Below are 13,757 nucleotides of genomic sequence, written 5' to 3' on the forward strand. Positions count from 1 at the left end.
CACTATTCCCACCATGAAGCACGGTGGTGGCAGCATCATGAATGCTTCTTGGCAGCAGACTCTGGAAGGCCCGTCAAGGTAGAGAGCAAATAAATATAGCAAAGTAGAAGGGAATGCTAGAGAATAATCTCCAACAAGACAATGACCTGAAGCATACTGCCAAGCTGCACAGAAACTTTTTAATGCTAACACTGTTAATGTTCTGGATTGATTGATTCAGGGCCCAGACCTCATTCCAGATGAGAATTCATCATAACCCCCATGAAATGTGAAAGAGCTTAAACAGATTTACAAAGAAGAATGGGATAAAATTGCAGCATACAAATGTGCAAGGCTGACTGAGACCTATCCACACACTCTCAATGCTGTAACTGCTGCCAAAGGTGCATCTACTAAATACTTACTTGAAGGGGGTGAACATTTCTGCAATGGCTCATTTTATATGCTATATTACTAATAAAAATAAATAACTTTGTGAAAACTGTTTTCATTTAATGCTAAAATGCAGTAAAAGGGCAAACTTACAAAGGAAAAGAATACTCTGTATAGTCACTATTACTAAAACAAAACCATTTTCTTACTCGTCTCTGGTGTAACATGGGTAGGGAAACATCTGAACGTAGTTGCCAGGCTCCACTACATCATGGCCCACAAACGTGTTGATGATGGCTCTCTCTATCATATCTGGAGGAAAGCAAAAAAGAGACTAATTAACAGAGGCTAAACAAATGAACCAAAGCTAAAACAGGCTGATCATTTAATGTACATCCAGTGGGCAGACACAAACTATGGTTCACTAAAGTGAATTTGCACAAAAAGAAACTACATTAAAAATACAGTGCTGTGAAAAAGTATTTGCCCCCTTCCTGATTTCTGTGTTTTTTGCATATTTACAGTGGGTACGGAAAGTATTCAGACCCCTTGAAATTTTTCACTCTGTGTCATTGCAGCCATTTGCCAAAATCAAAAAAGTTCATTTTATTTCTCATTAATGTACACTCAGCACCCCATCTTGACAGAAAAAAACAGAAATGTAGAATTTTTTGCAAATTTACTGAAAAAGAAAAACTGAAATATCACATGGTCAGAAGTATTCAGACCCTTTGCAGCGACATTCATATTTAACTCACATGCTGTCCATTTCTTCTGATCCTCCTCGAGATGGTTCTGCTTCTTTATTGGAGTCCAGCTGTGTTTAATTAAACTGATTTGTATTTCCTTGGGGTGTGTCTGTGTGATATTAAAATTGGTTTGATGATCTGAAACCTTTGCGAGTGATAAATATGCAATAAACACAGAAATCAGGAAGGGGGCAAATATTTTTTCAAGGTACTGTATGTTTAATGTAGTTTCTTTTTGTGCAAATTCACTTACATGGCTGTAACATGGCTGGCTACAGTAATGATAATAATAGAGTGAACACATTAATTATACTATAATCAAGGACGACAAGGGTCACAATTCTGGCTTCAGTTCACTACTCTATAAAGCTCCTGGAAATGCTGAAAACAATACAGGGGGTCCTTGACCTATGTTCTAGTTCCGGAACGGATGGAGTTCTGACTTTTTGCCAAAAGTCAGAACTCCATCAGAAGAGTCTGACTTACACTTGGTAGCCATAATGAAGGGCGCGAAGTTAGCAAATGTAGCACAATCCAAGGTGGCGTACAACCATCGGATGTAAACAAAGTCGTCTTATAGCACCATGTGACGACATATCCATCCGCTCTGCTTGCCAACTAGTTCCACGTAACCAGTTCTGATGTAACAACGAAACGCCGCAGGTCAAGGACTTCGTAAACAGAGGGCCCATGTATAGACGACTTGGTTGAAATAAAAGTGAAAAGTGCTTCAAAATACGCTCAGCTGGTTCCTTTTAGCTTAGCATGGGTATTAACTTTCGCATTTCATACTTGCCTACTTCACCAGATTACAAAAATCAGACATTACAAGTGCACCCTTCAAATTTAAACTAAAGTAAAAAGGCAAGTAAAGAGCGAAGACTCTTTAATTCAATTTTATTTATGTAGCGTCAATTACAATTTAAATTGTCTCAAGCCGCTGAACAGAACCCGTATGCCTAGGCCCTTAAGGCTTGCTCTGCAGATGCCTCTATGGGAACGGCTCTGTCACTAAGCGTTTAAGGGCTTGCTTTAAGTGTGTGATTGGCCTTTAAAGGACTGCCACACACTGCCACACCTTTTTACAGGCGCTACTCTTTATAAAGTAGTACCCTAACTAAAAAGAATCTGTTTGGGCAGAGGCATAAATCCCAACATGCAGACAAATCAATGAACAGGAACATGTCAAGTATGACTTCTCTAGCCTTCCCATCTCTAATGGCTACTGTCTTTGCTTGTCATTACTTTGTCCATCTCTGGGCCACTTCCTTGGACTACATCTCATTACTTGGGGTGCATCACTGTGGAATACCTTTTTTGTCTGAGATGTGCAGCATCCCTGCTCTGTGCTTCCTGAATAAAATATGATTGCAGTAAGGAGTACTTCTGTTGCAGCTTTCACTGGCATCTTCATGGGTGCGTCCCCTTTGCAGTTCACAGTGGTAAACATTTTATAGAATAACTCCATTTCATAGTAAAACTAAACAATGCATTTGACACCACAGTCAGGCATCTCTGTGGATTTGTGTTTGCATCTTTAGTTATTGCACAGATTGTTGTAATCTTAAGACTAAAACGATGCAACATTTGAGATTTTTTCTCACTCTAACCATCATAAGAATATAAACTATGTATCAAATCCATATTCAAGTCTGTATAGAAAATTTACAGCATTGCATTTCATCACTGACCTTGGATCCAGACAAAACCATAGAGGAAGTAGAATTTTCCTCCAGTATTGGGTCCAGGACGCCAGTAGGCCCTTCTGATTTCATTTGTTTTCTCTGTAAAGCTGGAGTTTTGTCTAATTTTGTACAGAACATGCGGTGGCAGGGAGCCATCTTTGTTAGTCTGGAAAATCACACCTGGAATAAAAAAGATCATAAACAGTATACATCAGGTCAGCAGTGTCTTGGTGGTTTTAGCAACATAGCAATATTGTGGTGGAATATGTCATCTACATGTGTGCATCCCAGATGTTTAAATTAGTGGTGGAATGTGATTCAAATGCATCTAATTAATTACAGACTTTGTAGTTAATTAATCGAGGTTTATCGCATTTTCACCAGATAGAAATATTTGACACAATAATCAGTTTTTCAATTCAAATAAATTTTGGTAGACCACTGAATCGATGCATAGACATACAGTGAACTTACACAAAAAAGATGTTTGCTTCATTTCTATTTATCTGCATTTTTCATCTGTCTACTACATTCACAGATTACAGCAAACTCAAAGTGCAATGATAGCAATTATGATGAAGATTTTAAGACTTTTTTGTAAACCCAAGCACTTTCAATGTTCTGAAAAGTGGTCTGTTATGGGATGGCAACACTGTTTGCCGGTATCAGGACTGTTGTAGCTAACATATGGAGCATCGCCCCAGAGTGCATTTGCATAAAATAGTTTCATTTATGCTGATGCTGTACGGGAAGCAGTGGTCTGAAGCATTGTGAAACTTTCATTGAACGTCTAAACTAGTCATCGTTGAACTGAATGAGGACAGATTCAGCAGCTTATTTCTTGCTTCAAATGCTTTCAGAAATGGGTCATTCCGTGTGGTTTCACCAGATGGTGGTTGCCGCACCTTTTTCAAATTAGTCCTAAATTTGCATGCCATTAGATAGTCACAAAAGTACTTTCTATGCAAAATTGTAGGCCTGTAGCTCAAATAGTTTCTGAGTTGTAGGGGTCTGAAATTTTCAGAATTTGGGCTATAAAAAGCCTCGCCAGCGTTTTTTGCATCTTTAAGTGGTTATTTCTCAGCCTCTAGACATACCAGAAAAGCAAAAAACGATTTTGACATTACCCATGCCATTTTGAGTAAGAATATCTCAGTAACTACAAATATAACCCTGCTGCTTTTTTGTACAGTGATAGAAGACAGATGGAACTGTCTTGTAGAAAAATTTGGGGTCTCTGGTACCTGTCCCACACTGAGATTTTTGCCACCAAAAATAGCCAATTAAAAATCTCGTCTAACTTTGGGAACTCATATTTTCCAAACTGAGGTACCTAGAAAGCTCCAGTTTGCTAAGTTATCACACAAGTTTGTGTAGAATGGAACCCAGGGGTGTTAGAACACTTCTGTGCAGTATTTCTAGTACTTTTAAGGTCCCAAACTCCACTTGTGAGTAGGTATCTCTTAATTTTTAGCATTTTTAGCAAGCTCCCATGGCCTGCAGAGTGTAGGGAAACACCTGGGGATGTTTGTGGGGCACTAGCTACATGCAGAGGCCTTGTTGACCAACTCACAGCTCTCTGGTATGTCTAGTGACAAAAATCTAGTGTATAGTAAAAATCCAGTTCTTCTTTCTGCAGAGACAACACTCAGACCATTTGTGTAATAAAATATCTTATTTTTGTAACCTCTTTTCTGGATGTTTAATTTTTAAAAAAAACAAAAGTTGCATCAGAGAGCAAAAAAAGGAGTGAGATTTCACCTTCAGAGAGACAGTCTCATCTCAGATATGTTGATCCCGCTTCAAACAGACAGGTGGAGGTAATAAAATTAAGTTCAGCTTTTTTGGCTTGTTTATTTGTTCAATTTGCCAAAGAATACATTGAATGGCCTAAAGAGACATGGCGCAACATTTTGGGGACTGATAAAAGCAAGATTGTTGTTCTTGGATCTAGGGGCTGCAGACATTTTGTCAGATGACCCCCAAACACTAAATTCAAGCCACAGCACAATGTGAAGACAGTGAAACATGACCGCACAAAAATCATGATATGGGGATGTTTCTCATATGATGGTGTTGGGCTTATTTATCGCATACCAGGAACCATGGATCAGTTTGAATACATCAAAATGCTTTAAGAGGTAATACTGCTTATGTCGAAGAGGAAACACCCTTGACATGAGTGTTTCAACAAGACAATGATCCCAAAAACACCAGTAAGCAAGCAGTATCTTGGTTCCAGACCAACAACAGTAATGTTATGGGGTGGCCAATCAATAGAAAACTTGTGGGGTGATATCAAAAATGCTGTTTCTGAGGCAAAAATAAGAAATGCAAATGAACTGTGGAATGTTGTCCAATAGTCCTGGCTGGAATACCGATTCACAGGGGCCAGGAGTTGGTTGACTCTTTGCAACACAGATGTGAAGCAGTTCTCAGAATCAGTGGTTATACAACTAAACATCAGTTCAGTGAGTTACAGAAAGGCTAAATCTTCCAGCATTGTTCACATTACACAGTAAATGTTTGAGTTTGTAAAAAAAAAATGTAGACGGCTATTTTTTTGAACAATCTAATATTCCTTTTCCTTCATTTTCTGTAATATAAAAACAAATTTGATACATTTGTCTTCATGTTTTGATTTATGTAATGTACGGTGTTCCCGATGCATTTGTGTGTATGGAAATAAAAGCAATTATCAGGATTTTGAGCTTTATTCACTTTTTTTAACACATTTCTGTTACTTTAGACACAACTGTATAGTCCCACATTTTCCTTTGTCCTCCTGCTGTTCAACCTATCTACCTGATCACTGATCTCCTATTTTGTCTCTGTTCTAGTACCAGATTTATGTTTGTTTTTGTCTTTGGATTAGTTACAATTTTTAGATTCAAATGGGCTTTTGAGTTTGACTCCCCTGTCTCTTGTCCTGATTGAAGTTTCTTTACCTGCCAGTCTGCATCTGTATTCAAATCCTTCCCTCTTATCCTGTGACAAGATAGTCCAAGCATGTCAAGCAAATACATGCCCAGAACTGCCATAATGTAACATTATCATTACTCACTGGCAAACACAGACACGTTGTCCTGGTAGGCCTGGTTCAGAGTGTAATTGACAATGCTGTCCTCATCAGGAAAGCCCTTGAAGACATCAACACTGACCTGGAAACACAAAGCAAAGACACAAATTATGTTCCACAGCAGAAAAGGACCCATGATAGCCTATTGGTAATGCTGAGCACAAAGACGAAACCATCATACTGAATTACTGCAGCATCTGCAAGTTTGCACTAGAATCAATAGGCCTTTTCCTGTCTCCAAACTGCCTCTGAGCTGATGAACAGTTTTTAACAGGTCTGTAATGACCTTGCTCATAGCATTTTATGGCATCTGTAACTTTGGATTTTTCTGTTAATGTTGGGAGACTTTTATTGGAATATACACTTAACAAAAATATAAACGCAACACTTTTGTTTTTGCTCCCATTTTTTATGAGATGAACTCAAAGATCTAAAACTTTTTCCACATACACAATATCACCATTTCTCTCAAATATTGTTCACAAATCTGTCTAAATCTGTGACAGTGAGCACTTCTTTGCTGAGATAATCCATCCCACCTCACAGGTGTGCCATGTCAAGATGCTGATTAGACACCATGATTAGTGCACAGGTGTGCCTTAGACTGCCCACAACAAAAGGACACTCTGAAAGGTGCAGCTTTATCACACAGCACAATGCCACAGATGTGGCAAGATTTGAGGGAGCATGCAGTTGGCATGCTGACAGCAGGAATGTCAACCAGAGCTTTTGCTCATGTATTGAATGTTCATTTCTCTACCATAAGCCGTCTCCAAAGACGTTTCAGAGAATTTGGCAGTACATGTGTATGTGGAAAAAGTTTTAGATCTTTGAGTTCATCTCATAAAAAATGGGAGCAAAAACAAAAGTGTTGCGTTTATATTTTTGTTGAGTGTAAATACCAGCGACTGATACTAACTGCTTACACTGAATGTTCACAAAACATTAGTTTGTGCACGTGTTTAAATGTCACACCTCCATGGTTTATTTTATGCTCTTCAACTGTCCAGTCTGAGACATGTAATAGCTTTCTCAAAATAAACATAAATCAGAGAATATGGGTGAGTTGTAGTGAAATGCAGTGATATCTTGAAGTCTTGTCAATTTGAGTAATAAGCACTCTAGGAATTTACTGTGCAGGCCTGTTGACTAAACATTTTCACCAATTACCTCCATATTCTTTCATTTCAATTTCTGTATTCTAAAAAAATGAGATGTAGGATGTTGTTTGGTGAGTGTTGAAATTATGATGAAGCAAGGGTTTCCTTATGCAGGAAAGTTTGATAACTAAATCACAGCATGGAAGGGTCACATGATGCGGTGAGAGTAGGAGCGTCTGAACAGAGCTCCCAGACCGAATTTAACTTTGAACTAGTGATGGTGAGATGAAGCCTCATGAGTCATCAAACCACTTGAGCCAATTGGTTCGAGAAATGGTTCATTTCTTGAAGCTTCATGAGCACATGAAACCACCAACTGGCCAAGTGTATAATGACAGGCAGCTGTATCTGAACCACATGCCTGATGCAATGAATTTCCCAAGCCTACTACTCATTCAATTCAATTCAATTCAATTTTATTTATATAGCGTCAATTACAGTCAAATTGTCTCAAGACGCTTTACAGAATCCATATGCCTGACCCCCAGAGCAAGCCCAAAGGCGACAGTGGCAAGGAAAACACCCTTTTAACAAGGAAAAAACCTCGAGCAGAACCCGGCTCTATATAGGGGGGACCCATCTGCCTGCTGGCCGGGCGGGTTGAGAGGGACAGAGGAGGGCGAGGGGGAGGGATGGGAGGAGAGGGAGGGGTGGGAAAGCAAGGAAAGTACAACGCACATTTGGATACATGTATGACAAGATACTCATCATTCTCCTCTAATAGTAGAGGAGTTGCTATTCTGATACACAAGGCTACCCCATTTGTACTTAAAGCACACAAGAAGGACCCTGATGGTAGATATATCATCGTTCATGGTACGGATTATGGCGTGGAGATTATTATGATGAATGTATATGTCCCTAGTCCACCATCCTCTCCGTTTTGGACTAGAGTAGGAACAGATCTGGAGTAGCACAAATGTCCCTTGACTGTGTTCTGGATCATAAATTAGATAGGACTCCAACAGATGCACATAGAAAAGCCAGCATGGATACCTCACTTGTTAAAATGTTTGATGATGTCAATCTGATAGATACTGGATATGAAGAACTTTAAATCCATCAGCAAGACACTTTACATTTTACTCGAATTGACTATTTCTTCGTACCACCACAGATCACAGGACATACATGCAGCATAGGATCCATCCATATCAGTGACCACGTCCCACTTTATTTAGAAATGAGCATATGTGACGTTACAGCTAATACAAGGAGGTGGTGATTCCCATCATACATTCTTAATGATTTTAAAAAGAAAATGGAGGCAGAGCTAGATTTATTCTTTGATATAAATGACAATGGTGAAACGAATCCGGAGTATCTCTGGGAATCTGCAAAAGCTTACATTAGAGGTTTCACCAGATCATATATGTCACATCGAAAAAGGACTTTGATGATGAAGCAAAGCAAATTGGAAAAAGACTTTAAGGAGGCAGAGCTAGCTCATAAATCCAACCCAATTAAGACAAATTATATTAAAACACAAGCGATACGAGCAGAACTAAATTCAGTTCTTAACGAGAAAGCTTCCACGTCCTTATTTTATCAAAAACAGCGAGTGTATGTGAACAAACCTAGTATATATTAGTCGCTCCTATGCAGGTAAATTGTCAGCAGCATTCAGCATCCACATATCTAGATAGAACAATATCCTTTCCTTCATACAACTTCAGCGGGTATATCAGGATTTCTTCAAATTGTGATTTCTGTTTCTAGAAATTGGAATATTACGTTTACTTAAACAGACTCCTATTTCAAAGTGACTGTATGTTGCAAACATCAGAAAAACATGTTATTTCATTTGTCCTCCAGCTTATTTACTGTGTCAAGTACTTGAGGATAACTTATAGATAACATTCTGATTTAGTTTCAGTGTTGTTAGTTCTGAAAGTGGGTTGTGCATTTAAAAGCTACACTATGAATATATCCTGCTTTGTACATAATACACATGGATATCTTGTAGTTTTGTCCATCTGATCCACTTGTTGTTCTAAACTATATTGCCTGAGCTACTTCAAAGTTCCACCAGAATAACTAAATCACGATCACCCAGTATAGTCATCTTCTACATTATTTTCATTTTGACCACCAAAATGTTTTATGTAATAATAATATTTAGCGCATAAAACTAGATATTGATGCCGTGCTCAGCGATTGAGGATGTGCCTTTGACTCACCTTGAGAGAGTAACAACCCAGAATTTAGCCTTTAGTTTGCTGGTTATTGCAACAACAAACACACAATAAATCAGCATTCTCTATGCTAACCTTAGACATGAAGCGTGTCCAGCCACAAGCAGCATTGTCAATGGTATCCAGCTGCTCCAGCAGAGTGGAGGTGTTAGGGAGGCTATAGTTTCCCTCCATCAGACCTTGCATCAGCTCACTGTCTGTGCCATTCAACAACTCAGGGTGCTGCTGAAGCTCTGAGGACAGCTGAAAAGACACGAGAAACAGGATGAATGGACCCTAATGGGAGCACCATTACATGGTTTGTGACTCAGGTTCAAGTATTGTGAACAGATGGATGTACAGTAAAATTATCAATGATTTTTTTTTCCACAGAGAACTCGTGTATGAGTATACCTGTTGTAGCCACGCCAGGTAGCTGTGCAGCCGTCCCTCCTCTAGTAAAGTCCTGAGCTGGGTGGAGATGTTGAGCCAGACCTTTGTGTAATGTGTCACATTCCCAACAAATGCAAATGTTTCATTTGCCTACAACAGAAAACATTAACAATGTTAAAGTTATCTTTTGTTCATTACACTGGTCAGATAAAGGAACTTCAGAGCTTCTGCCATAGCCAGTCTGTAATAATCTCGCAATTTGTGCTCATGATGAGGCACAGAGAGGCCATCAGAATAAAATGCTGCTGAGCCGGATTTATAAGGTGGCTTCCTGTGAACAGCATGTTGAACTGTCCATTCTGTCTTTTGTTTGGAACACAGATGATGAAACCAGAGTCTCACATGATTCACTGTGGAGTCTGCTCCTGGATGAAAATGAAACTGTACCTGCAGTGTTATCAAGACTTTACAATATGAAGCTGGTGATATTTGATATTTCTCTTCTCATGCAAAAGTCAAACCTAGCAATGTGTCAGCCAAAACTTACTGTTTGCAGTACTCTGTTTCTAGAATTTCTTTAAAGTGCTCCTGAAACCACTGTAGAATTTAGCAAATATGAGGAAATAATGTATTTGTACTACTTTTACTTGCAGATTAACATGCATCTGGTGCTCAAACTAGTATTTTGGTAGCAGGATGGTGTTGGAGGATTTGGCTCACATAACCTACAGTGTGTCTGTTCGTGGTTTTGAAAGAACATATGCAACAGCGTAGTTCACATATGTGTGATGAGGCTCTATGGTGCAAAGGAAAAGATATTTAGTTAGAAATGCTGACAGTGGTGAGTTAAAACATGTAAACAGTCATTAAATTGCTAGTGCTACTCAGTTACAGCAGCTCCTCCAGCTTTTCTTTTTCTTTTTGCAATACAGTTTTCTCTGTTGGGAAATAAACATTAATAGGTTTAACCATAGCTTTTCATTTCTTCAGCATAGGACAGAAGATAGGACAGAAGAAGGGCTTTGTTAGTGAGAATAATGTAACTCAGCGTTCATACAAGAACAAGACAGTGTTGTCTACATGCCTTCTGAATAACTTTGTCCACCTGGGAGCCAATGGGGGAGTAGAGGATCTTGGGATTTGTAGTCATCAAGTGAACCAGTAGGCCCAGATTCCTCTGTTCTTTGCTGGTGAATCCCAGAGAGCTCATATTCCCCTGCTTCAAAGCCTCCGGCTCAATGATCCTGCAACAAGAGTCACATGCCACTTTACTGCCAACTCGTACTTGGGAATTTGATATGCAGTTTAATAATATCTTTCACAGATTGTTAAATTGGATAGAAGTAAAATGATAATAATAATAATAATAATAATAATAACAACACAGAGTTACTGCTGCTTCTATTAGTTTCTCAGTTGGTATCTAATCTAACATCATATGAATATATAATTGATACATAAAAGAAAGTGAGGATAAAGCATTGTTAAAGACAGATGTGAAAGAAGTGCACCGGTGTACAAAAGAATGTATAATGTTTAAATTTATTCCAACTTGAGTCTTTTTTGTAGTTTGACAATCATTGCAATCTGTTACAGTCACCACATTGTAAATGTGTGAACATAATGGCAACACTGCTAAATATTTTTACCATGAACATCAGTGCATCCAGCTGTGTGAAGCTAAACAGTAAAGGTCTGTGCTGCAGAACCAAACAAATAGGCTGAAACAGAACTCTGGAGCTTAAATGCTCCAGAGCTCATTGATGAATCTTTCTTACACAAACATGTCAGACTGTTTGTTCATATAAACATGCTGGTAATGCTGCTGCAAAACCTGTCACATCATCGAACTGCCTGTGATTCTGTTCATTTGGATGTCTTTTTAATTGTACTTCAAATAAACTGCAATTCGTATTCAAACTAAAGCAATTCTACGCGCTTCTGTTTATTGTGTTTAAAATGGCAAAAGAAAAATGTTGTTTGCACAGCCATAGTTACAGTTTTTGTCACTTGAGGATTTCATGTGCTCTCATGTCTAACCCACCTGTTGTTCCCACACAGAATAGGTTGCAGTCCGGCCCACAGTTGTACAAAAGCTGAGAACTGAGAATGAGGGTTGTCCGTTTCTTCCTTTCCTTTACCACCTGCCACCCCACCACCTCTCTCTGGTCCCTCTTCTCCCTCAACTCCAGGAGTTTCAGTTGAGTTGGGGCCCCACATGGTGGCATTTAAGGGGCCTGTAATGTTTGTGGGGGATGCTGGGGTTCGACCAGTACAAGCTCCTTTGGGAAGCAGGCGAGCCAGGCCAGAGAGCAGGTCCACATCCTTGAGAAGTCGCTCTACATCAGTCAGGTCCTTCAATAAGGCTCCAAAGTGAGCCTGTGAGAGAGGAACCAAAGAGCTGGGCTGCTCCAGGTGAAGCTGATAGGACAAGGGTGAAGGGGGGCAGGAGGACAGGGAGGGCAAATTGTATATGTTATTGATTTTAAAATAATTAGAAGAAAATATAATGCCAGCAGCAAACACACATAAAGAGCCTTTATTGAAATGCCATGCCAAACCAATGCCGATCGTTACATAACTCTGCCACGTTCCATGTACTGTCACGTTATTCTAATTAAACAACAATCTGTTTAATCTGACTGCTGGTGAAAAAGTATTTGAATTTAGTGATTTGGGCTTCAGTGAATATTAATGGTCACTTTCTTATGTCTAATGCCAAACAAACAATTTTTAAAAATCTATCACTTGTGAAAAAAGAAAACACTCAGACTGCAGTACTCTGCCAAGGCTGCTCTGTCGCATAATTTCCGACTGATGAAATCTTTAAAAATTCATGGTTCGCAAACGTCGGTTTGTAACAGGATCACAATCATGTGATCGTCAGCAAGCAGCTGCAGTGTTCACTTGTAGTCATAGTTACAGTGATGCCGTGTCGCTATCTCGCAATGATACAGAAACCCTTAACAAAATTTGTGTATCTAGACTATAAGCTCCATCATTGCCTAAATCTAATCAGGTGGTCCTTGTGTCATTTCTGACCTTTCCTAAAAATTTCATCTAAATCCATTTGTCTGTTTTTGAGTAATGTTGCTGACAGACAGACAAACCAATGCCGATCGTTACATAACTCTGCCACGTTCCTTGGTGGAGCGATAACATAATCGTCAGATGTATTGTGTACTGAAACTCCTTACTGGCAGGCCTCCCCTCATGCATGATCAAACCTCTGCAGATGATCCAGAATCCAGCAGCACGTCTGGTTTTCAACCCGTCAAAAAGACCACATCACTCTGCTGTTCAGATCGCTTCACTGGCTTCCAAGTTGCTGCTAAAATTCTGAACTCTGACACTAGCATTCAACACTACAATGAAAACAGCTCCCTCCTACCTGAACTCTCTTTCAGGTCTACTCTCCCTCCTGCTCACTACACTCGGCCAACCAAAGGCTCCTGATCCAACCACCACTACAGGGCCGGTCCATAGCTAGACTCTTCTCCTCTGTGGTTCCCTGGTGATGGAACAAACTATCAAACTCTGTTCAATCTGCAAAGTCCCTCTCAGTCTTTAAGAAAAGACTAAAACCCAGCTCTTCACTGAACACCTTTGCACTTGACAGATTGCAAAAAGCAACAAAAAAAAGTCAAAAATCCTGTTACCTCCCGCACGGTCTGTAGACACCCAGGTCCTATTATTACACTTGAACTTGTTTTATGGCACTTATTCAGGTTGTTTCGTCCTGACTAGGTCCTTGCTTGTGTTTCAGTGACTCTAAGAAGTACGTTGCTTTGGATAAAAATGTCTGCTAAATTGAATTGTAGAATTGTAGAATGTATTGATGATTAAACTAATTGTTGGTTCCAGCCTCATCTTACTTTATCGTGGATTAATGCAACACTTTCTGGTTGATGATTATCTGAAATACAGAAAAATAAACGGAAGTATTTTCATAAAACAAGTTTTACAATTACTAACTTCAATATAAAGTAACATATATTATATATAATATGAGTGGCTCTAAAATACACTATTTCAGCACGCACAGACACAAAGGCTGAGAGCTCTACTGTGAGATTTTGTCTGTTTGTTGTTCAGATCGCACTCAGGGGAATTTCACCCAGATAGATCAACCTTAATACAGTACA

At 39.2% G+C, this 13,757-nt stretch overlaps 1 protein-coding gene across 1 annotated transcript in view; it reads right to left on the bottom strand.

Annotated features, from left to right (window-relative positions):
• The window catches only part of abca2 (ATP-binding cassette, sub-family A (ABC1), member 2), a 130,583-nt gene that overhangs the window by 55,584 nt on the left and 61,242 nt on the right, over positions 1-13,757 (bottom strand). Inside the window, exons 9-15 of the mRNA XM_051950629.1 lie at positions 11,657-12,033; positions 10,697-10,856; positions 9,634-9,762; positions 9,316-9,483; positions 5,871-5,967; positions 2,813-2,986; positions 582-684 (exon numbers count right to left, since the gene is read on the bottom strand). Of these exons, the coding sequence (XP_051806589.1) occupies positions 582-684; positions 2,813-2,986; positions 5,871-5,967; positions 9,316-9,483; positions 9,634-9,762; positions 10,697-10,856; positions 11,657-12,033 (1,208 nt within the window). The remainder of the gene's footprint in view (positions 1-581; positions 685-2,812; positions 2,987-5,870; positions 5,968-9,315; positions 9,484-9,633; positions 9,763-10,696; positions 10,857-11,656; positions 12,034-13,757) is intronic.

Source organism: Acanthochromis polyacanthus, chromosome 7 (assembly GCF_021347895.1).
Source record: "Acanthochromis polyacanthus isolate Apoly-LR-REF ecotype Palm Island chromosome 7, KAUST_Apoly_ChrSc, whole genome shotgun sequence".
NCBI lineage: Eukaryota > Metazoa > Chordata > Actinopteri > Pomacentridae > Acanthochromis > Acanthochromis polyacanthus.